At 44.9% G+C, this 23,073-nt stretch overlaps 1 protein-coding gene across 1 annotated transcript in view; it reads right to left on the bottom strand.

Moving 5' to 3' along the window:
• The window catches only part of LOC124594367 (serine protease nudel), a 184,126-nt gene that overhangs the window by 83,482 nt on the left and 77,571 nt on the right, over nucleotides 1–23,073 (bottom strand). The window contains exons 8-9 of the mRNA XM_047132735.1: nucleotides 17,048–17,178; nucleotides 3,060–5,821 (exon numbers count right to left, since the gene is read on the bottom strand). Of these exons, the coding sequence (XP_046988691.1) occupies nucleotides 3,060–5,821; nucleotides 17,048–17,178 (2,893 nt within the window). The remainder of the gene's footprint in view (nucleotides 1–3,059; nucleotides 5,822–17,047; nucleotides 17,179–23,073) is intronic.

Below are 23,073 nucleotides of genomic sequence, written 5' to 3'. Positions count from 1 at the left end.
CTGGTTGGTGAAGGTAGGGAGGAGACCGCTGCAAGGAGGGGGAGGAATAGCAGTGTACGGATGATGGTGGTACAGTGCTACTTGTGGGAGCATAAAGGGATGAAGTGGACAGGGTAGAGCAGCTAGGTGCAATTTGGGAGGGCAGGATTGAAGGAGGGAGGCAGGGTCAATGGAAAAGGAGAGAAGTAAAAAGACTGTGGGTGCCTAGGCAGAATAGAAGGCTGTGTAGTGTTGGAGTGGGAACAGGGAAGGGGATATATGGGTGTAGGACAATGACTAACAATGGCCGAGGCCAGGAGGGTTATGGGAATGTAGGATATATCGCAGGGAGAGTTCCCACTTAAGCAATTCAGGAAAGCTGATGTTGGTGAAAGGATCTGGATGGTACAGGCTGTGAAACAGTCGTGAAAATGAAGCACATTGTACTGGGCAGTGTGCTCTTCAACTGGGTGTTCCAGCTGTTTCTTGGCCACAGTTTGTCAGTGACCATTCATGTGGACAGACAGCTTACTGGTTGTCATGCCCACATAGAATGCAGCACAGTGGTTGCAGCTTACCCTGTAGATCATCTGAGCAGTTTCACAGGTAGCCCTGCCTTTGATGGGATAGGTGATGCTTGTGACCAGACTGGAGTAGGTGGTGGTGGGAGGATGTATGGGACATGTCTTGGTTCTACGTCTATTACCAGGATATGAGCCATGAGGCAAGGGGTTGTGAGCAGGGTTTGTGTGGGGACAGACAGGAATATTGTGCATCTTCGGTGGATGGAAAATTCCACTGTGGGAGGAGTGCGAAGGATAGCTGGTAGGACATTCCACATTTCAGGACATGACGAGAGGTAGTTAAAACCCTGGTGGAGTGTGTGATTCCATTGCTCCAATTGCTAGGTGGTACTGAGTCACAAGGGAAATGCCCAATGCCCCTCCATGGCCACACAGTGGGACTTTGGGAGGTGGAGAATGACTGGAGAGATAAGGCACAGGAGATCTGTTTCTGTATAAGTTCGGGGGATAATTACAGTCTGTGAAGGCACCAAAGAGACGCCTGGAATATCTTGAGAGGGACTGCTCTTCACCACAGGTGCGACAGTGATTGATGACTAGGCTCTATGGAATGGACGCCTTGGTATGGAATGTGTGGCAGCTGTTAAAGTGGAGATATTGCTGGTGGTTGATAGATCTGATATGAATAGAGTTACTGATATAGCCATCTTTGAGGTGGAGGTAAACATTGAGGGAGATACATTATTGGATTGTGGAGGACCAGGTGAAGCCAATGGGGAGAAGGTGTTGAGGTTCTGGAGGAATGTTGATAGGAGGGTCGTCACCATTGATCAGGATGTGTGTGTGTGTGTGTGTGTGTGTGTGTGTGTGTGTGTGTGTGTGTGTGTGTCTTTACTGATGAAGGCTGGGGCCAAAAGGTATATTATATGAGTGTCTTTTAATCGTGCCTGTCTTCATCTTTACGGTAAGGAGCAATCTGTTTTTTCCTGTCGATATTCCTACCTGGAGTTGACATTGTTTGATGTCTACATGAAATATAGATTTTGCATGCATGAAAATTAAAGAAACACTTGGTAAAGATAGAAGCAGCTGTATGAACATCAAGGGAGCAAATGAGAATACAGTGCTAATTGTAAGTAAACAAAGAAAGGTTGCAAGGTGGAAGGAACGCATAGTATGACCATCCAAAGTAAAGAATTTGAAGACATGAAAGACAGGAAGAGGAAGTGGTTGAAAATGAGGGGCAGAGAGGTATGTGATACTGTTTAGCATAAATGTCACGAAAAAATGTAACAATGCAACATTATGTGCCTCAGTGTTTATGTGTTTGAGCATTACAATTCAGAGCTACAGAAACTATAAAAATGTATTTGTGTTCATTTGCTAGATATAATCATAAGGAATCATGAAGGTCATAACTATGGGTGGATATTACTGAAACTAAAAGGGGAGTTTGTTCACTAGATAACAGGAGTCAGTGATAAACTGCATAAAATATATTAAGGATGCACCAGTGCAGTTTCTGGCCACATAATTAATGGGAGTGTACCCAACTTAAGTACTTATCAGATTGATCACCTCAAAGGAAATTGTGGAAAGGAATGAACAGTGGAGGAACAAAATCCCAGCTGCAAAGGAGAAACTGCATTATTAATGGAAATGATGTAGGTTTACAGCAGCTAAGGCACTGGTGCAAGTATGTAAAGAACAAGGTGCAGATGGACTTCAGTCGGTCGAGTAACATGAAAACAGCTACAACAGAACAGCCATAATGAATTTATTTATATCTGGTTTTGGAGGGAATAAAATCATTAGAGGAGAGGTAAATAGATCCATATGCAAGGTCATTGAAAGGATTTAAGGTATTTAGATTTTTTTGGGACTAAATCTGATAAGACGTGCCAGTGTTGCGTGAAAAATTTCATGGACCATGTCACTACAGACTGTTGTTGGCTTTTTGTTCTGTTCATTATAGGAAAATACTGAAATTATGAGCTCTCATCATGTAGAATAATGACTGAGAGTGTCTGTGTCTAATGTACAAATCTCATATGATTTGGAGAGTTAATGTTGTTAAAATAATATACACCTGAAATTATGAGCTCTCATGGTGTAGAATAATGACCAAGAGCACCTGCGTCTAATGTGCAAATTACATATGATTAGGAGAGTTAATGTTGCTGGAGTAATATACACACAGAGAGGAAACAAATAAACAGTAAATCATACATAAAGTCAGAAGGTATAGAAATATGATAACTCAATCATTTGATCAGAGAGTGTCTTGATACTTGTAATACACTTTGATATATTCGCTGATATAATGTGATTTATGCTGCCTTTCTACAGGTTCTCTTCTGTATTCTTTCTTCATTAGGCCTTCAGGAAGGAATATGTATGTTGTTAAAAATTATAGATTTTATTACAATATTTGTTCTGCATTTGTGTTGGGCTTATTATAGAGGACACACTTTTAACACTTTAATTGAGCAGATGTTTCTCTCAATCTCAATATGACAGGTAATAATTGTGTACAAACATTTTCAGGTGACTAACCTCATGTGGATGTGTTTGTCCTAATAGGTAAGGAGGCATTGTCATGTGAGAAGTCCCCACATTTGTTTCAGATGTAGAAAACATCTTATGTGGCATACCATGATCTATAATTTCCACAGACTCTGACTGAGTACTTTCCACAGAGATGTGTGTGGTACTGACTGGGAACATTTCAGTACTACTTTCTGATAGTACCAACATTTTGGTGGTCATGTTTGACAATACACTCTCTGAAGATGATTCATGTTCTCTTTTAACTGTAGAGACATATGGGTCACCAGTGCCATAAGAAACATCTGTGGTAGACAAAAGAGGAGCTACAGCACTTGAGTCATACCATATGTCTGAGGCAGTCTCTTGACCTGATGGTGTTGATATGGTGACTGGTATACTTTGATGTAAGTTCATTTCAGTTTCACTGATGTTCAGTGCACTATTAGATACAGCTTCAGCAGTTATTTTTCTGTCTTCCATTGGAACAGCAGATGTGAATAAAGCAGAATCAGGAAAGGTGGTTGGGATACTGAAAGTACTTGACATTATCCAGTCACTGTGCTCTGGCAAGAGTTGCTGAGAGTCTGGTCGAATGCCTGCAGCAGATATGTTGTGAAACTGCTGTTCGTGTTCAGTTTCTGGAATTATTTCACCAATGTGTTTGCTGTGAAACGACATTGTTGTGATAGTGCTTGGAAACTCTGAAGTTGTACTGTAACTGCTCACATCAGATGTAGTCATCCAAGTATTTTTTGAACTGTCTGTGGAAGCAAAGCCAGAAATATGCAACATCTCATTATCTAATGTAGATGTTTCTTGAAACATTTCAGAGGTTACTGTTGATTCATTAACAACAACATTGTAAGCCATCATATTTAAAAACAATTCAGTTGTTACTTCTGTTTCTCCAGATTCGTATTCTGTCATTGATTCTGATGTCTCTAGAATACTAATTTCTGAATATTGGTTGTCAGATGTGCTTGACACATTATAAGAATCTTCATTTGTTGTGCTAAAATTTGTAATATTGTAATTTTCAAATAATGTCTCTGAGGATATAGGTTTTATGCTAGGCATTGGACTTGACTTAGTTCCTGTGTCACTACCTTCAGTACTGGACAAGAGATCCTCTGATGAAGTGTGGTCAGATGATACAGCCTTTTCAGTGTCTGTTATTGTAGACTGGAGGTCAGTTGTGCTTACTGCTGTGCTTTCTGTATTGCTTTCAGAAGATGAAATCGTCATTTTTGAAACGAAATCTTGAGAATCTGTCGTCCATTGGTATGTGTAGTCTGTAGAACTGTCATGTGTGTGTGCACTAGTGACAGGTAGTTCGCTTGAAGTAGTCTCATATGTTTCAGGAGTCTCAGTTATTGCACTTTCTGGATATGGGACAGAGCCAGAAACATCTACAAATGGTGTACTTGATTCAGTTGTAGAGAAATCAGACACAGTCGGGCCTAAAGTAGTATGGTCAAAGCTCAGTGTTGCTCCTGTGTTCACAGAGGAAATTAATTCTATGCTATCAGTTATTGAAAGCAGAACAGTTGCTTCTAGTTGCCTGTCAGTTGTTGAACGTGGCGCAGTTTCTTTTAATTGGCTGCCAGGTGTTGAAAGCAGAGCAGTTTCTTCTAATTGGCTATCTGAAAGTATATGAGATGTTGCAGAATGTCCACTTTCGTTTTCTGTATACGACAGGCTTATTCCTGATTCAGTTACACTTCCATTCATTGAGTAAGATGACTCGTGCAAAGTTACATCATTGGAAGCTGACAGTAGTAGAATGTCAGGCGATGTTTCTGTTGTAGCAGTAACATCAGTCGTGGAATCTAAATTTCCTTCCTCATTTGCTTCGATAGTTCTGTTTATCTCTGATTGATCCCCTTCTGTATATGCAAACACATCTGCTGTAGTTGTTGAAGGCTGACCCTCACTAGTCTGTTGGTCTCTTACTGTTGACATGGAATACAGTTCTCCACTCTCGGAATATTGTAGTACTTTTGCAGTAGTTACTTCCAATGCTGAAACACTAGCTGCTGACTCATCAGTCCCAAGTGTTTGACTTGGCTCTATTGTACTTTGAGCCATATTGTTTACTGTAATAGAGCTTGATGTTCTTATTGTGGAATGATGCCCAACAGTTGTGATCCCTTCTTTCTGTGAAGCAGTATAAGAGAAAACCTTTTCTGGAGTGTGGTCAAACTGGAATTTTTCACCTAGTCCTTTCATCATAGCCTGTACTTTCGGGGCATCCATCACAGATGTAGTCTCAGTGAGACTGCCAGTCAGATATGTAGATTCATCTGTAACATCTGTGGAATAACTAGTGATGGAAGGAGAGACTGTGGAAACGAAAGATATCCGAGACTGCGAAACAACATCAGTATCCATTTTTTCTACTTGTGAGACTTCTCTTGACTGGTTGGTTTTTGATGGAACAGTAGTGGCAACACTGTGGTTAATGCAGTCGTATTCGCTGATCAAAGATGGTGTTGTTCCGTCGGAGGCAGCACGAGCTGCCGAGTGCGTGTGGTTGGCTCGGGCACGCGCCGCCTTGAGCTGGCGGAGGTCTGTGATGTCAAGATCTGCACGCGCCAGTTCCACGGCCTGCTGGTTGACTGCCGAGCAGCCCAGTTCGTCCTCGGCGGCCAGGCAGTCGACGACGCGATCGCAGCGCTGGTGCATCGGCAGGCAGGTGCCCGAGCCCAGCTGGCACGTCATCCCGGGGCACTGCTGCAGCGGCCGTGTGGCCGGCAGCCGCCAGTCCTCTGCGGCAAAAAGGAACAGGGGACCACTCAGTTCATATGCATCATGACTTTCTGATACGAAAATATCTTACAACTGTTCCAGCAAAATCCTCACGGAGATAGTTCAAGAAACAGTAGTGTAGTATCATAGTGAGTAACTTGAAACTTTTTAATATATCCAATACCTTCTGTACTGCATTATATTTTAATTTACTTTCAAATGCACAACTACTGCGGTAGCAATATCTTCATGTGAGTGACTGCCAGCCAAAGAAATTGTATGCACTGATCAGCCAGAACATTATGACCACTGATGTATTATCGATATAAATCCATCCAGGTTATAGCTGCGTCCCCTGGCGAGGAATGACTGCTAGTCAGACACACACGGTACATGCAGTGTCAGTGAGCGTGCTGTTTGTGTGTAGAATGGGGAAGGCACATGATCCGTCTGAGTGTGATCGAGAGCAGGTTGTGAAGGCCTGGAGGCTCGGCACGAGCATTTAGAAAACTGCACGCTTTGCTGGGTATTCAACGAGTGCTCTGAGGAGTGTCTTCAACACATGGCGAAACCAAAGTGAAACCACATCCAGACTTTGTCGGGTTGGGCAGCCACCCCTAATTAAAGATGTTGGACATCGTAGGCTGGACAGACTGGGAAAACAGGACAAGCGGCGAACTTTGCCGGAACTAACATTGGACTTTAATGCTGGGTAGAGTAAAATGTATCTGAGCACAAAGTGCACCGAACACTCCTACCGATGGGCCCCTGCAGCCAACAATCCGTGCATGAGCCAATAGTAACACTACAAGATCAGAAACTACGATTGTAATGGACACGCGGCCACCAGAGCTGGATACTGACACAGTGGCAATGGGTTGCATGGTCTGATGAATCTCGATACCTACTTGGACACGCCAATGGGAGGCTGCGAATCCGTCGTCTCCCAGGTTCAAATGGCTCTGAGCACTATGGGACTTATCTTCTGACGTCATCAGTCCCCTAGACTTAGAACTACTTAAACATAACTAACCTAAGGACATCACACACATCCGTGCCCGAGGCAGGATTCGAACCTGCGACCGTAGCGGTCGCGCGGTTCCAGACTGTAGCACCTAGAACCACTCGGCCACTCCTGGCGGCCATCTCCCAGGGAACAGTTCCTCGACTCCTGTACTGTGGGACAGAGACAAGCTGGCAGCGGCTCCATTATGCACTGGGGAACATTCACGTGGGCATCCATGGGTAGAGTGGAGCTCGTGCAAGGCACCATGATGGCCAAGAAGTATCATATGGTGGTTGCAGACCACATATACCCCTTCATGACAATCATGTTTTCTGCTGGCATTGGCACATTTCAGCAAGATAAAGTGCCATGGTACAAGGCCAAGATTGTAATGGAGTGGCAAGTTCCAATTGATGTGCTGGCCCCCAAACTGGCCAGATCTGAACCTGATCAAATACATTTGTGATGTGATTGAACGTGGCGTCAGAGCTCATCGCCTCCCTTCTCGGAATTTACGGGATTTAGGTGACCTGGGTGTGCAGGTTTGGTGCTAGCTCCCTCCAGCGATCTACCACGGGTCACCACTGTTATCTGTGCAAAGGCGGACATACTGGCTATTAGGTAGGTGGTCATAGCATTCTAGCTGATCGGTGTACACTCCTGGAAATTGAAATAAGAACACCGTGAATTCATTGTCTCAGGAAGGGGAAACTTTATTGACACATTCCTGGGGTCAGATACATCACATGATCACACTGACAGAACCACAGGCACATAGACACAGGCAACAGAGCATGCACAATGTCGGCACTAGTACAGTGTATATCCACCTTTCGCAGCAATGCAGGCTGCTATTCTCCCATGGAGACGATCGTAGAGATGCTGGATGTAGTCCTGTGGAACGGCTTGCCATGCCATTTCCACCTGGCGCCTCAGTTGGACCAGCGTTCGTGCTGGACGTGCAGACCGCGTGAGACGACGCTTCATCCAGTCCCAAACATGCTCAATGGGGGACAGATCCGGAGATCTTGCTGGCCAGGGTAGTTGACTTACACCTTCTAGAGCACGTTGGGTGGCACGGGATACATGCGGACGTGCATTGTCCTGTTGGAACAGCAAGTTCCCTTGCCGGTCTAGGAATGGTAGAACGATGGGTTCGATGACGGTTTGGATGTACCGTGCACTATTCAGTGTCCCCTCGACGATCACCAGTGGTGTACGGCCAGTGTAGGAGATCGCTCCCCACACCATGATGCCGGGTGTTGGCCCTGTGTGCCTCGGTCGTATGCAGTCCTGATTGTGGCGCTCACCTGCACGGCGCCAAACACGCATACGACCATCATTGGCACCAAGGCAGAAGCGACTCTCATCGCTGAAGACGACACGTCTCCATTCGTCCCTCCATTCACGCCTGTCGCGACACCACAGGAGGCGGGCTGCACGATGTTGGGGCGTGAGCGGAAGACGGCCTAACGGTGTGCGGGACCGTAGCCCAGCTTCATGGAGACGGTTGCGAATGGTCCTCGCCGATACCCCAGGAGCAACAGTGTCCCTAATTTGCTGGGAAGTGGCGGTGCGGTCCCCTACGGCACTGCGTAGGATCCTACGGTCTTGGCGTGCATCCGTGCGTCGCTGCGGTCCGGTCCCAGGTCGACGGGCAAGTGCACCTTCCGCCGACCACTGGCGACAACATCGATGTACTGTGGAGACCTCACGCCCCACGTGTTGAGCAATTCGGCGGTACGTCCACCCGGCCTCCCGCATGCTCACTATACGCCCTCACTCAAAGTCCGTCAACTGCACATACGGTTCACGTCCACGCTGTCGCGGCATGCTACCAGTGTTAAAGACTGCGATGGAGCTCCGTATGCCACGGCAAACTGGCTGACACTGACGGCGGCGGTGCACAAATGCTGCGCAGCTAGCGCCATTCGACGGCCAACACCGCGGTTCCTGGTGTGTCCGCTGTGCCGTGCGTGTGATCATTGCTTGTACAGCCCTCTCGCAGTGTCCTGAGCAAGTATGGTGGGTCTGACACACCGGTGTCAATGTGTTCTTTTTTCCATTTCCAGGAGTGTATAATGACAATGATAAGTTTCATGCTGCTAATAGCGCGGACTCGCTGGTTCTTTACGTGTTATGAAATAACACCTATCAGGACGTGTGACCCCACTTCTCTTTCACGTCTTGTTGTAATCAGTTTTGTACTCACTTCTGAGTGAATACGATTGTGATTTTTCAGGTATGATATTTGAAATTATAGTAAAAAGTGTTGTCTCGTGTGCGTGTTCTTAGTAGAAAATGATATATCAACTTTAAATCATATTTTAAAAACTGAGCTGCAATATCATCTTCTGTAACAGATTAAAAATCTCCAGCTATCGGAATATAAATGAAGTAATGAGCCTACAACTCTATTTACAATTTCTTTTGTAGTATGCTTTGTTTCCTACTTTTATCTGGTGCGCGTAATTGATAACTAAAGTCAGTTATCTGGGTGGTTTTTCCGACCCTGAATTGTTTGTTACGAACTACGATTGTCAGACTTTAATTGTTGAGTGGAGCGACACTGTCACTTTCAGCTCAGGACGGGAGCAAGTACAGGAACTATATGGCTCAAGCTTAAAAGAATAGTTTACCATGCACTGGATAGATATGTACCCAGTAGAACAGCTTGGCCGGCCAGTGTGGCCGAGCGGTTCTAGGCGCTTCAATCTGGAACCGCGTGACCGCTACGGTCGCAGGTTCGAATCCTGCCTCGGGCGGCATGGGTGTGTGTGATGTCCTTAGGTTAGTTAGGTTTAGGTAGTTCTAAGTTCAAGTCACTCTAAAGAAACTCCCAAAGGAACAGGCTACTGCACAACAGTTGTTGAAAAATGGTTCAAATGGCTCTGAGCACTATGGGACTTATCTTCTGAGGTCATCAGTCCCCTAGAACTTAGAACTACTTAAATCTTACTAACCTAAGGACATGACACACATCCATGCCCGAGGCAGGATTCGAACCTGCGACCATAGCGGGTGCGCGGTTCCAGACTGTAGCGCCTAGAACCGCTCGGCCACCGCGGCCGGCGCAACAGTTGTAAAACAAAGCAGAGGGCCCTATCTATAGACCCGCTGAATGAGATGTTTGCCTGTTAATGGCAATGCCTACTGCTTCAATGCCTACTACCGTAGTAAAATATAGCTGAAAGGTCTTTCACAAACCAAAGAAAATTCTGGTGGTACGTAAAGGCTGTTAGCGGCAACAAAGTTAGTGTCCAGGCACTCGCAGACGGGGAAGAAACTGAAACTGGAGGTAGCTAAGGAAAAGCAGAAATGCTTAACTCAGTTTCCAAATATACCTTTACAAAGACCTTTACACGAGACTATTGTCCCAGATTAATTCTCGTACCACTGAAAAGATGAGTGAAATAAATATTAGTGTGACGCTGAGAAACAATTGGAATCGTTAAACTGAACGAAGCTCAATGGCCCAATTGAATCGCTGTCAGATTCTATACCCAATTTTTGGCCGAGTTAGTCTCTCTTCTAACAATAATCTACCGTAGATCACTTGAAAAACCGAAGAAAACGTGCCCAATTGTTGAAAGACACCAAAGGTCACACCAGTCTACAAGGAGGATGGCTGAAGAGATCCACAGAACTACTGTCCAGTATCCTTGATACCCCATTTGTAGTAGAATCTTAGAGCTTATTCTGAGTTCAAACGCAATGAACAACTTTCTTCGTGCCAACCAGCATGGATTCCGAAAACATCGATCATGTAAAACGCAACTTGACCTTTTCTTGCATGGCATCTTGAAAGCCATGGATCATGGCAGTGAGGTAGATGCAATGTTACCCCATTTTCGGAAAAGTTCAAGAAATGGCTCTGAGTACTATAGGACTTAACATCTGAGGTCGTCAGTCCCCTAGAACTTAGAACTACTTAAACCTAACTAACCTAAGGACATCACACACATCCATGCCTGAGGCAGGATTCGAACGTGTGACCAGAGTGGTCGCGCGGTTCCAGACCTAAGCGCCTAGAGCCGCTTGGCCACACCGGCCGGCTTTTCCGAAAAGCGTTAGACTGAGTACCACATCTACGCTTATTAACAAAAATACGATCGTAAGGGGCAACAAGCGAAATTTGTGACTGGATTGAGGATCTAGCCGAGCGGTCCAAGGCGCTGCAGTGATGGACTGTGCGGCTGGTCCCGGCGGAGGTTCGAGTCCTCCCTCGGGCATGGGTGTGTGTGTTTGTCCTTAGGATAATTTAGGTTAAGTAGTGTGTAAGCTTAGGGACTGATGACCTTAGCAGTTAAGTCCCATAAGATTTCACACACATTTGAACATTTTTGATTGAGGATCTTTTGCTCGGGAGGATGCACCAAGTTATCTTGGATGGAGTGGCACCAAGAGAGGTGGAATTTCGGGTGTGCCCCAGGGAAGTGTATTAGGACCCTGTCTTTTCATGTTATATACTAATGAACTTTTGGCTAACATTAATAGTAACCTCAAACTTTATGCAGACGGCGCAGTTATCTACGATGACTCCCTTCTTTCCCCTGCTATAGCAGGACATGCCACTCATATGAGAAGAACTTTACGGATCAGTAAAATTTTGATTGTTTACTTACGTGAAGTTGATATTATGCAAAAATAATTTTACATATCATACTGGACTGAAGGTGCACAAAAATTTTGCATTCGATTCAGTAGTGCAAAAAAGGAGTTCTCAGAATTCTTTTCATGATAACAGAGATACTTTACAGTATATTTCTCCGTGCTACGTCACTCCATTAAGAACGTTTTCGCTTCACGCTAGATTTCACGTGCGTATTTTACGTGTATAAATAGAGTAACTTTGAACATCTATATCTGGGAGGGGGATAAAGATATAAACAAAATTTTAAAGGTCCGACATCCGGATCTTAGGAATACTCATACATCGCAAAAATTTCAGCTATTTGCTGTGCATAGCCATCTTGGAATCCACTGCTCGGTTTTGATACCCAAAAACCATGTTTTTGCGATGTTTCTCGCTAAGTGCTAAAGATTTTTGAGAACAGGAAGATGGTGCTTCTATGCCTAGAGAATATACCCTTAAAATTTGTGCAATTTTGTGCGGTTAGTTATTTAGATATCCGCTGCTGACGGCGAAAAAAATGGTGGATAACGCTTTTTTCGGATTTTCTCAGGAGCTGCCCAAGGACTAAACAGTGCCTCCATAAACCACTTAAGACACACCGTAGATCACATCTAATGCAAAAAGAACCAACCGATTTGCTCCATTTCCCTAAGCTAGAAGAAGTATGTAATATTTAAACTTTGACCCTGCACCGTAGTATAGTTACAGTAAGACAATCCTTCTATTGGGTATAAAACAGTCCCCAGCCCAAGGGCTACACAAAACACTTGACCCTATCTTTCTGTCACCAACAGAATTCCAAGTATGACTCCAGGAAAATTCCCGTTTTTATGCGCGGCGTTTTGGAACGTATTGGTAGAGGATGCTGTCGTTTGCGTACCGATAGTTACTTATGGTTCACAGCTCGTTGGAAGTAACAACGTACGTGCTTGGCTACTTAAACTCATTATATTTCCTATAAGTCTATCTTTTATTTATCTTGACTCTATTTTCAGGCAGTTTCCATTGGGACGCTTGGGCCTTGGGCCTTGGTTTCGACGTCATTCCCGTATACTCATGTTTCCAATCAGCTATTATAACTTTCTTTAGAAGTCCTATATCGTTGTTGACTTCATTCAGCAATTCCTGACCAATGTCTACGCGACATCGTTTTTGGTCGAAATTCAGCAGTTTTGGGACAAATTTCGCTGCTAAATATTTCAAGCCGAAAACATTGCTTGGCACGAGCCAAAGGATATGTAGATATCATCAGTAGCCCCTTTGATAGGATTCGGCGATTTCCCAGAACTATTTTCTTCTCTCCTTCCACATTGTCATCAGTGATTGATGTCCAGGGCGTCCAGGGCGGTTGTCAGCTTCAATGTCCTCTCGACCTTTTTTGAAACGCTTATACCACTCGTAAACTCTTGTCTTACTCATAGTAGGTTTGCCAAAAGCCGCAGTCAACAAATCGAATGCTGTGCTGCACTTTATGCCACTTCTCAAGCAGAATTAAATGCAACTTTTTGGATCCATCTTTTTCGAAAGTAAAAATGCGCCGAGCACTCGAAAAGACATCTTTTCGACTGTTAACAACAAACTAAACATTCAAAACAGCTGAAATTGCAAATGTAAACCAGGAAAATGTGTGCCAACGAGACAAAAAAAGTTGAAAATCGAGTGTATAAAGCCTCCGAAATTAAAAAATTCCCGTTATTTTTTGATTACATCTCATATTATAAAAATGTGTGTATGAATGTATGTCGCACATCTCCTCCTAAACCACTGGACCGATTTCGTTCAAACTTGGTACACATATCATTCACTGTCTGGAAATCACTGCTGAGGGGATAAGAACCACCTACCTATCAAAGAGGCGGGGATGAAAAATCAGTGAGCCCACGATGCCCAAATACCCATACTTTAGTCATCTAGTATTGGTGAATGTGAGCACATACAACTTGCAAAAACTTTTGCACTTAATCGCATACCTCTACGACACATTTTCTCGCTGACGGCTCCCACAAAATGACGAAAGGATAAAAGTTTTCGATAACTGCATTTTCACTGTTCATGCAGGAAAACTTGTGTATTACTAACAGTATTCGCGCTAGATTTTGTAGACAATATTCATATATACTATTGAACATACCGGAAAAATTATACCATTGTACGGCACACAGTTCAAAAGATATGACGTCATAAACACGGCAACGCGTGAAAATCTGCCGCATCACGCAAGACGTTTAAATTTATTACTTCTTTACTACTAACTCTGTTCACAAAACATTTCGCAAACAGGAGTTACGTAGACCACTGGAGTACTGTATCATCGTACAGTACGTAGTTCAGGAGAAAAGACGTCATAAACATTGAGCCGTGTGAAAATGAAACTGCAGGGCAAAATTCTCTAGAGATACAGGTGAACTATGTGTACAAATACATGTGATATATGATTAATATAAGTGAAATATAACTGCCATTATGCGTACGTGGTCAAGGCCCCGGGTGAAAAGCTCATCCTAAACACCTGGAACGATTTCACCAAATTTGGTACACATATTAGTAACAATCTGGAAAGGAATACTATGGGGGGAGGGGAGTTACGTAGTCTTTTTCGAAGGGCTGGTGTCTACAATTCCTTCAAATCTGTTGTCATGACACCATGTCGTCAGTAGTCGTTGCACTACTTTCAACTACACTGAAGAAGCCAAGAAACTGGTGCTCCTTCCTAATATCGTGTAGGGTCCCCACGAGCATGCAGAAGTGCCGCAAAATGACGTGGCATGGACTCGACTAATGTATGAAGTACTGCGGAGGGTACTGACACCATGAATCCTGCAGGGCTGTCCATAAATCCGTAAGAGTACGGGGGGTGGAGATCTCTTCTCGGCAGCACGTTGCAAGGCATATGCTCAATAATGTTCATGTCGGGGGATTCTGGTGGCCAGCGGATGTGTTTAGACTCAGAAGAGTTCCTGGAGCCACTCTATAGCAATTCTAGACCTGTGGGGTGTCGCATCGTACTGCTGGAATTACCCAAGTCTGTCGGAATGCACAATGGACATGAATGGATGGAGGTGATCTGACAGGATGCTTACGTACGTGTCACCTATCAGAGTCGTATCTAGACTTATCAGAGGTCCCATATCATCCCAACTGCAAACGCCCCACACCATTACAGAACCTTCACCAGCTTGAACAGTCCCCTCCTGACATGCAGGGTCCATGGATTCATGAGGTTGTCTCCATACTCGCACACGTCCAACCGCTCGATACAATTTGAAACGAGACTCGTCCGACCCCCAGGCAACAGGTTTCCAATCATCGACAGTCGACTGCCGGTGTTGACGGGCCCAGGCGAGGCGTAAAGCTTTGTGTCGTGCAGTCATCGAGGGTACACGACTGGACCTTCGGCTCCGAAAGCCAATACCGATTATGTTTCGTTGAACGGTTCGCATGCTGACACTTGTTGATGGCCCTGCAATGAAATCTACGGCAATTTGCGGAAGGGCTTCTGTCACGTTGAACGATTCTGTTCAGTCGTCGTTTGTCCCGTTCTTGCAAGATCTTTTTCCAGCCGCAGTGATGTCGAAAATTTGATGTTTTACCGGATTCCTGATATTCACGATACACTCGTGAAATGGTCTCACGGGAAAATCTCCACTTTATCGCTACCTCGAAGATGCTGTGTCCCATCGCTCTTGCGGCGACTATAGCACCACGTTCAAACTCACTTAAATCTTGATAACCTGCCATTGTAGCAGCAGTAACCGATCTAACAGCTGCGCCAGACTCTTGTCGTCTCATATGGGCGTTGCAGACCGCAGCGCCCTGCTTTTTTACATATCTCTGTATTTGAGTAAGCATGCCTATACCAGTTTCTTTGGCGTTTCAGTGTATCTGTGCGATCGATCGTCATGATGTCAATGATGCGAATCAATCGACCTTTCTCAAGAGTTTGAAAGATAAGCTGTTCTCGGACACTATCTGGGCCTGTTGTGTATAATCTCTACCTTAAAACTTCCACTTATGTTAGACGCATGTAAAAGCCATCGTGTTTTTACCCATTCTTCATGTGTAAGAACAGCTTTTTTGCATACTTCAAATAAGTTCCAGTAAGGATGAAAGTTTAAAAAACATGTGCCACGGCCAAGGAAATACTGGAGTATCGGTTTGGTAATGTTTGGCCACAGGGAGCGAGCATTTTCCATTCAAGGCCATGTACTACTGACTGTATTTTCCTGGCAGAGACAGCGGGCCAGAATAAAAAAATCCTAAAAATATAATGTAATACTAATGATTGAGAGATTTTCACACTTTGTGAGTTCAATATTCAGCAGCCAGAACGGTATGGTCCTTTGCTACAAACAAGCCAAAGAGTTCGCTCTGACTACTGAAAACGAAGAAGTGTTCATAGTCCTGCGTTGCTCCACACTCTAGAATCATCGTCACTGACATCCCACTTCTTCAAATTAGTCTTGCAACTTGTCGCTATTTCTGTTCTCAACTTGTTGAGGGTCTTCCCAAGTCTCGTATTTTACATGGCAGCCTGGTGGTCAATAATCCTCCAGGAGACTTCGTTACCCACAGCTCAGTTCGGCGAGCCTTTGCTGCAGTCGAAATTTGTGCGGTTGTGAGGAGGAATCTTTTTTTGGATTTCAGTCGTGATGGACAAACATTATTACCAAACAATGGATGCTTTGGATCTGTTTCTTGATTCTTCTATTCAATCTCTGCTGCTGCCTGTCTTCTTAGATCTGGAGGTGCTACTCGCATGGGTGGAAAGATCTTATTGACTGGAGTTGGTCTCAGGCACCCTGTGACTATGCAGCCTATCTCATGAAGAGCCACATCAACATGATTAGCATGTGCAGACTGGAGTGGCGTATTCCGCAGCAAACAAACATACAGCAAGGGAGGATACATGGAGGGCGCTGGGTGGAGCTCCTCACGTGGTAGTGGTGGTGGTGGTGGTGGTGGTTGTTGGGATGTTTACGGGGGACTAAACAGCTAAGGTCATCAGTCCCGTCCTCACGTGGTGTTTGCCAATATGCAGCTGAGGTCGTTCCTGGTGCATACCTTCTGTCACGCGTCCGTAGTGTTATTTTTAAGTTAAGGTACACTCCCGTTTGAACCTGAGGTGTGTGTGATGGGCACAGCGATTTAAAATGCGCCCTTTCTAGGTGATGTTCAGCTTTCTTTTTTCCTCCTTATTGGGTACCTGAAATGCACACCCTTGAGATCTGCCCCCCTCCCGCCGGAGGTTCGAGTCCTCCCACGGGCGTGGGTGTATATGTTGTTCTTAGCATAAGTTAGTTAAGTTAGTTTAAGTAGTGCGTAAGTCTAGGGACCGATTACCTAAGCAGTTTGGTCCCTTAGGAATTCAAACACATTTGGACATTTATGAGATCCGCCCATACTGGATTTCAAATGGTTGTCGTCATAGTAGATACTAAGTAGATGTTAGCTTGGAATCTAATTCTTGTAATGTCGCTCCTCAAGCAGCGGCATCTGTGTCATCTGCGTAGATGAGAGCCAGGTTCCAGTGATGATTGGCTGACCAGCGGTATATACTGGTGTATATGGTAGTGGTACATATGTTGCATAATGCGAGTGACTGACCTGTGTTCTCGGTGATCCAGGAGAGGTAGGAGGCGACCCTGGTGTAGGCGCCCGGCTCTCCGGGCCTGGCGCAGCCCTCGCCGTGGCTCACGACGCCGCCCACGTACCAGCGTCGAGGGTCCTCCGGGCTCCTGTGGGCGACGGCAAACTTACTAACCAATGATTCGTGCTCACTGCACAAACACAACTTGGCGCCAAAAATTTACACTTTAAATATACTCTCGGAAAAAAACACTATTAGAAAAACAACTTTGTGTCACTCGTAAAGATATGAATGCAATTACGGTCATACATTAACTGGGTCCCAGAGCTGAGAGTGGGACAAGCAGATTCCCTGTTGTAATTGTTTGAGAGAAGCTTTCCAGTTCAAACGTCTTACAGCCAAGACAAACAGTTCGGAAACTTTGGTTGACGTTGGAACGGGAGGCGGATAGAGTTAATTTTAACCAGTGGAAGATAAGGTGAATATGCTCCTCTCCTCCTATGTCACTGCAGTACCACGTTGGGCATATTTCTATAGGCGTGGGTGGTCATTATACAGAGAGAGCGCGTCATAAAGTTATATTAGTGAAAAAATACAGACTGAAAACATAGTTTGGTGACCTCAGAGCCCTTGCGATGACCCTACAGCCATTGTCATGTGTTCACCACGTTAGTTAAAACTACACTACCGGCCATTAAAATTGCTACACCAAGAAGAAATGCAGATGATAAACGGGTATTCATTGGACAAATATATTATACTACAACTGACATGTGATTACATTTTCACGCAGTTTGGGTGCAGAGATCCTGAGAAATCAGTACCCTGAACAACCAACTCTGGCCGTAATAACGGCCTTGATACGCCTGGGCATTGAGTCAAACAGAGCTTGGATGGCGTGTACAGGTACAGCTGCCCATGCAGTTTAAACACGATACCACAGTTCATCAAGAGTAGTGACTGGCGTATTGTGACGAGCCAGTTGCTCGGCCACCATTGACCAGACGTTTACAATTGGTGAGAGATCTGGAGAATGTGCTGGCCAGGGCAGCAGTCGAACATTTTCCGTGTCCTGACAGGCCCGTACATGACCTGCAACATGCGGTCGTGCATTATCCTGCTGAAATGTAGGGTTTCGCAGGGATCGTGTGAGGGGAAGAGCCACAGGTCGTAACACATCTGAAATGTAACGTCCACTGTTCAAAGTGCCGTCAATGCGAACAAGAGGTGACAGAGACGTGTAACCAATGGCACCCCATACCATCACGGCGGGTGATACGCCAGTATGGCTATGACGAATACACGTTTTGAATGTGCGTTCACCGCGATGTTGTCAAACACGGATGCGACCATTATGATGCTGTAAACAGAACTTGGATTCATCCGAAAAAATGACCTTTTTGCCATTCGTGCACACAGGTTCGTCGTTGAGTACACCATCGCAGGCGCTCCTGTCTGTGATGCAGCGTCAAGGGTAACCGCAGCCATGGTCTCCGAGCTGATAGTTTATGCTGCTGCAAACGTCGTCCAGCTGTTCGTGCAGATGGTTGTCGTCTTGCAAACGTCCCTATCTGTTGACTCAGGCATCGAGACGTGGCTGCACGGTCCGTACAGCCATGCTGATAAGATACGAGGCCGTTGGGATCCAGCACGGCGTTCCGTATTACCCTCCTGAACCCACCGATTCCATATTCTGCTAACAGTCATTGGATCTCGACCAACGCGAGCAGCAATGTCGCGATACGATAAACCGCTGTCGCGATAGGCTACAACCCTATCTTTATCAAAAGTCGGAAACGTGATGATACGCATTTCTCCTCCTTACACGAGGCATCACAACAACGTTTCACCAGCCAACGCCGGTCAACTGGTGTTTGTTTATGAGAAATCGGTTGGAAACTTTCCTCATCTCAGCACGTTGTGGGTGTCTCCACCGGCGCCAACCTTGTCGGTTAAATTTCGCGTCTGTAGCACGTCATCTTCGTGGTGTAGCAATTTTAATGGCCAGTAGTGGAAATTACGCCTCATACCGGATATTACACGTATATTTTACGTGCGTTAGTATGGTTACTTTGAACCTCTGGGTCTCGGTAATGGGCAACGATACGATGCCGTCGAATATCGAGCCAAGAGTGGTGTACCGACCACCGCAGAACACTGCAGAGCAAAGCCATGACACGAAGCGTCAATGAGATGCCAGGAAGAAGCCGTGCCTCCTGTAGTTCCAAGGCGCCACCACCGCGCCTCTGCCGTGCAGCAGCGTCGCCAGACGCCAGAGAGCAGTTCTGTTCAGTATCGGATCCTGTCCACTTCCAGGAAGTTCCTGTCTGAGTAACGTCGTTGTGCTGCCTAGTCGCCGTGATGGAGCCCATAACAATCGTCAGAAGGTGCGTTTGCACTTGTGCACCGTGCGACTATACTTACCCCACACCCGTGTGGGTTGCTTGCCTCTTCCTGAACACGTGCGTGCTTGTGATTCCATTCACACCTCTGTTCACGTCTGGCGCCCTCGATTGAACTGTGAGTATTTGCCAACACTATCAGAGCTGTGTCAAGTTTTCTCGTAACTGCAGTGAAGCCACAGTACAGCTATTCTGAATCTTTATCAATTCGCCACTCAGTGATCGTGGCTCATTTAGTGTGTTCTGAACTCTAAGTCCACATGTGCAGTTCCTTAGTTACAGCCGAGCTTAACGAGCAAAGATAAGTTTTGTTATAATTAATAAAGTATTACTTATTCATAGTGTTCTAATTGACTGAATTATTACTAGCCACCTCAGTGTCCAAGAAGTCAGCCACAACAAGTGAAGTAACGCCGAGAATGCAGCTCACGATTTTCTCACTGTGGCATATTGTGCAACTAACCCTCTCTTGCAGCGGGGTTACTTTTCTGTTTGTGTTTGCTGTTATATTGACTGTTCACGAAGTCTCTTCCGGATGTGTCTCTAACGCAGGCTATACAGTTGCAGGAACAGAGGATTGAACAATTATGTTTGTTTACATTGTGCGATTGTATTGTGACGGTCCTGCCATATATTTCATGAGAGAAGACGAGAAGTTAGAAATTAATACTAAAAACAAAAATACGACTTGAATAACGCAGTGTGGAGATGGAAGGTGTAAATATAATAAGACTCTTGATTAGTGTGTGGATTCCGCTGATGTAATAACCTCAAAACTGAACTTGTTAATTTTATAACACTTATTAATGAAAGAATATTTTAATATTTGTGATGAATAATTTTAATGAATATGATATCAACGTTAAATATAAATTACTATTTGTGACCAAATGTTGTTGGTCACAGACGGACTTTGACTAAGGTAGTTGGTCACGTGACTCGCTGAGCTGAGAGCATGCAGAGGTGTCGTCGGGGTCTTTTGCTGGAGGATGCCGATCTAGTAAGGTCATTCAGGCGGCGAAGCACCGCTCGGATATGTGACCTAAGTAAGGCGTTTTGGGAGTCTGTTTTAACATTAGAACTGAAATACGTTTCAGTGCTTCTGAAATACCAGTAGTCAGCTATCTTTTGAGCAATACGTAAGGTTTTTTCGTACATAATTTGCCTGCAAACTGCTTTTCATGCTCTGGTAGACACGTGGCCAATGCGGCTTGTTCTTCGAATAATATCGTGTTGAATGTCCTGTTGACTCACCGCTCGATTGTGAAGTGCTGTCATTGTATCAAGTGTTTCAAAAGCGTTAACGTGTTTGTCTTATAATTCACTGACTGTGATTCATTGGCCACTTCATAAACTAAAACGTGCACATAAGGGCGTAAATACAACGGTGCACAAGCGTTCCCCTTAGTAGCCGAACCATCTGCTAATTGTAGATTGCTCACTTGCCCATTCGGTGGGAAAGTAGTTTTGGTTCCTGTTATTGTAGTGTGACAGGTTCGATACGTGTTTATTAATGTACGATATTTCCCTTATATGCTGCACTTCCATGTCCAAGTGTCAGGTGCTTCACCCTCTATACGCAAATGTCAGCATTTGAGAGAAGACGTATTGTTGGGCTCAGAGAAGCGGTTGGAGTAATTGTAAATCGCTCGCCATTTGAATAAGAGCGATGCCGCTATTCGACTATGTCGGCAGGAATGGGTGAACCATGGCCGAACATAGCATCAAGAAGGAAGTGGTCGACCGAGATAGACGACAGAAACTGAGGACCGTGCAGTCGTCAGAGAGACACTCAGAGCCCCAGATTCATCATTATCATCGATCCGACGTGCAACTGGTGCTTCACTGGCCACAAGGACCATAAACAGACGGCTCACACAAAGGCGACTGACCTCACGTCGCTTCTTGCGCCGACCTCCATTGGCCTCTGTACGCCATCATGCCCGTTTGCTGTGGTTTCGGGCACATTCGGGCTGGAATCTCATTGACTGTGGTAGAATTGTCTCCAGTGATAAGTCTCGCTTCGAATTGACCTCTGATAACCAGCGAGGACGTGTCTGGAGATGCCCCGAACAGCAGTGGGGTACTAAGCTGCCTTTCCCCCGCCATACGGCCCGACAACCAGAAATGATGCCACTTAATTTGATAGCAAGACCCCTTTGGTTGTCATCCGCTGCACCCTTACAGTACAGCGGTACTTCGGCGATATTTTACACTCGTTTTGTTGCCCTTCATGACAAGCCATCCTTGGCTTGCATTTCAGAATGATAATTCCCGACAGCACGTGGCGAGAATTTCTACTGATTCTCTTCGTGTTTGCCAACCCCTACCTTGGCCAACGAGGTCGTCGGATCTCTCCCCAAGTAAGAGCACACGAAGTTGTGAACAGGGCCCTCCAACCAGATCGGGATTTTGCTGATTAACGAGCCAACTGGACAGAATTTGGCACACTATCGCTCAATAGGGCATCTAACAGCTCTATCAATCAATGCCAAGCCGAATAACTGCTTGCATAAGGGCTAGAAGTTAACAAATGCGTTACTGAGTTGCTCAATTTGTGAAGCTATTTTTCTAAAATTGTAATCATTTGTTTGCCTGTACATGTACATCACGTCTACCAACTTCCGTTCCATTCTGATTTTTTTTGTGTACTAGAGTAAAATGAACAAGCGGAATTTTACAATCTATTCACTGTGTAGGTGCATGTGGTTGTCAACAATGAGTAAAAGGCATAAATCTAGTTATTTCTGGGCCATTTTTCGGCAAGAGACGAAAATAAAAAAATTGCACAGTGCGCTGTTTGTGGTCAATCATTATGTTTTACCTCACAGTTTAAGCACGGAAAGCGATCGAAGGAATTGGCCTTGAGAGCAGACACACCGGAGAAAGAAGTGACAGTGCTGACATAAAAGATGACTGATCGTGGAAGCAAAATTTTAAAGTTGAATAAACCAGCGGTGTGCAAATTACGCTAGTAGGAACACAGATGCTACTTTTAGATGCAACACAACTTCCAAAGGCGAAAACCGAATGTCGTAAACGAGTTAAAGCCTTAATCAATTTTGCAAATCCGGTCAGATATTGATTTTCCGATCGTCAGTTGTTATATATGTGAAATCAGATATTTTAATTTTCGATTTATTCACCACGATGGATGTTTCTGTTCAGCTAAATAGAGAAGGTAGATAACTTCTGGCCCAGTCTAATATTTCTTTCTCTTCTTCGCTGCACAAAAAGTCGCTCCGACAATTTGAAAACAAGACGGAATCTAAAAACTCTAGCACGTTTGAAAATATATAGGTCTTACATAAGAACGAACACGGATTGTTGAAGAGGAAATCCAGCAGCCACAACTGCATTTCCAGAATTGTTATTGATGTGTTTACTTGATCAAACTGAAGTAGTGTTGGGAAATCGTTCAAGGTAACCAAATTTGGGGGTCGCCTTGCAAAAATAGTTCAAATGGCTCTGAGCACTATGGGACTTAACATCTGAGGTCATCAGTCCCCTAGAACTTAGAACTACTTAAACCTAACTAACCTAAGGACATCACACACATCCATGCCCGAGGCAGGATTCGAACCTGCGACCGTAGCGGCCGCACGGTTCCAGACTGAAGCGCCTAGAACCGCTCGGCCGTA

This window comes from Schistocerca americana, chromosome 2 (genome assembly GCF_021461395.2).
Source record: "Schistocerca americana isolate TAMUIC-IGC-003095 chromosome 2, iqSchAmer2.1, whole genome shotgun sequence".
NCBI classification, from domain to species: domain Eukaryota; kingdom Metazoa; phylum Arthropoda; class Insecta; order Orthoptera; family Acrididae; genus Schistocerca; species Schistocerca americana.
This window is presented reverse-complemented; position numbering and strand designations above follow the sequence as displayed.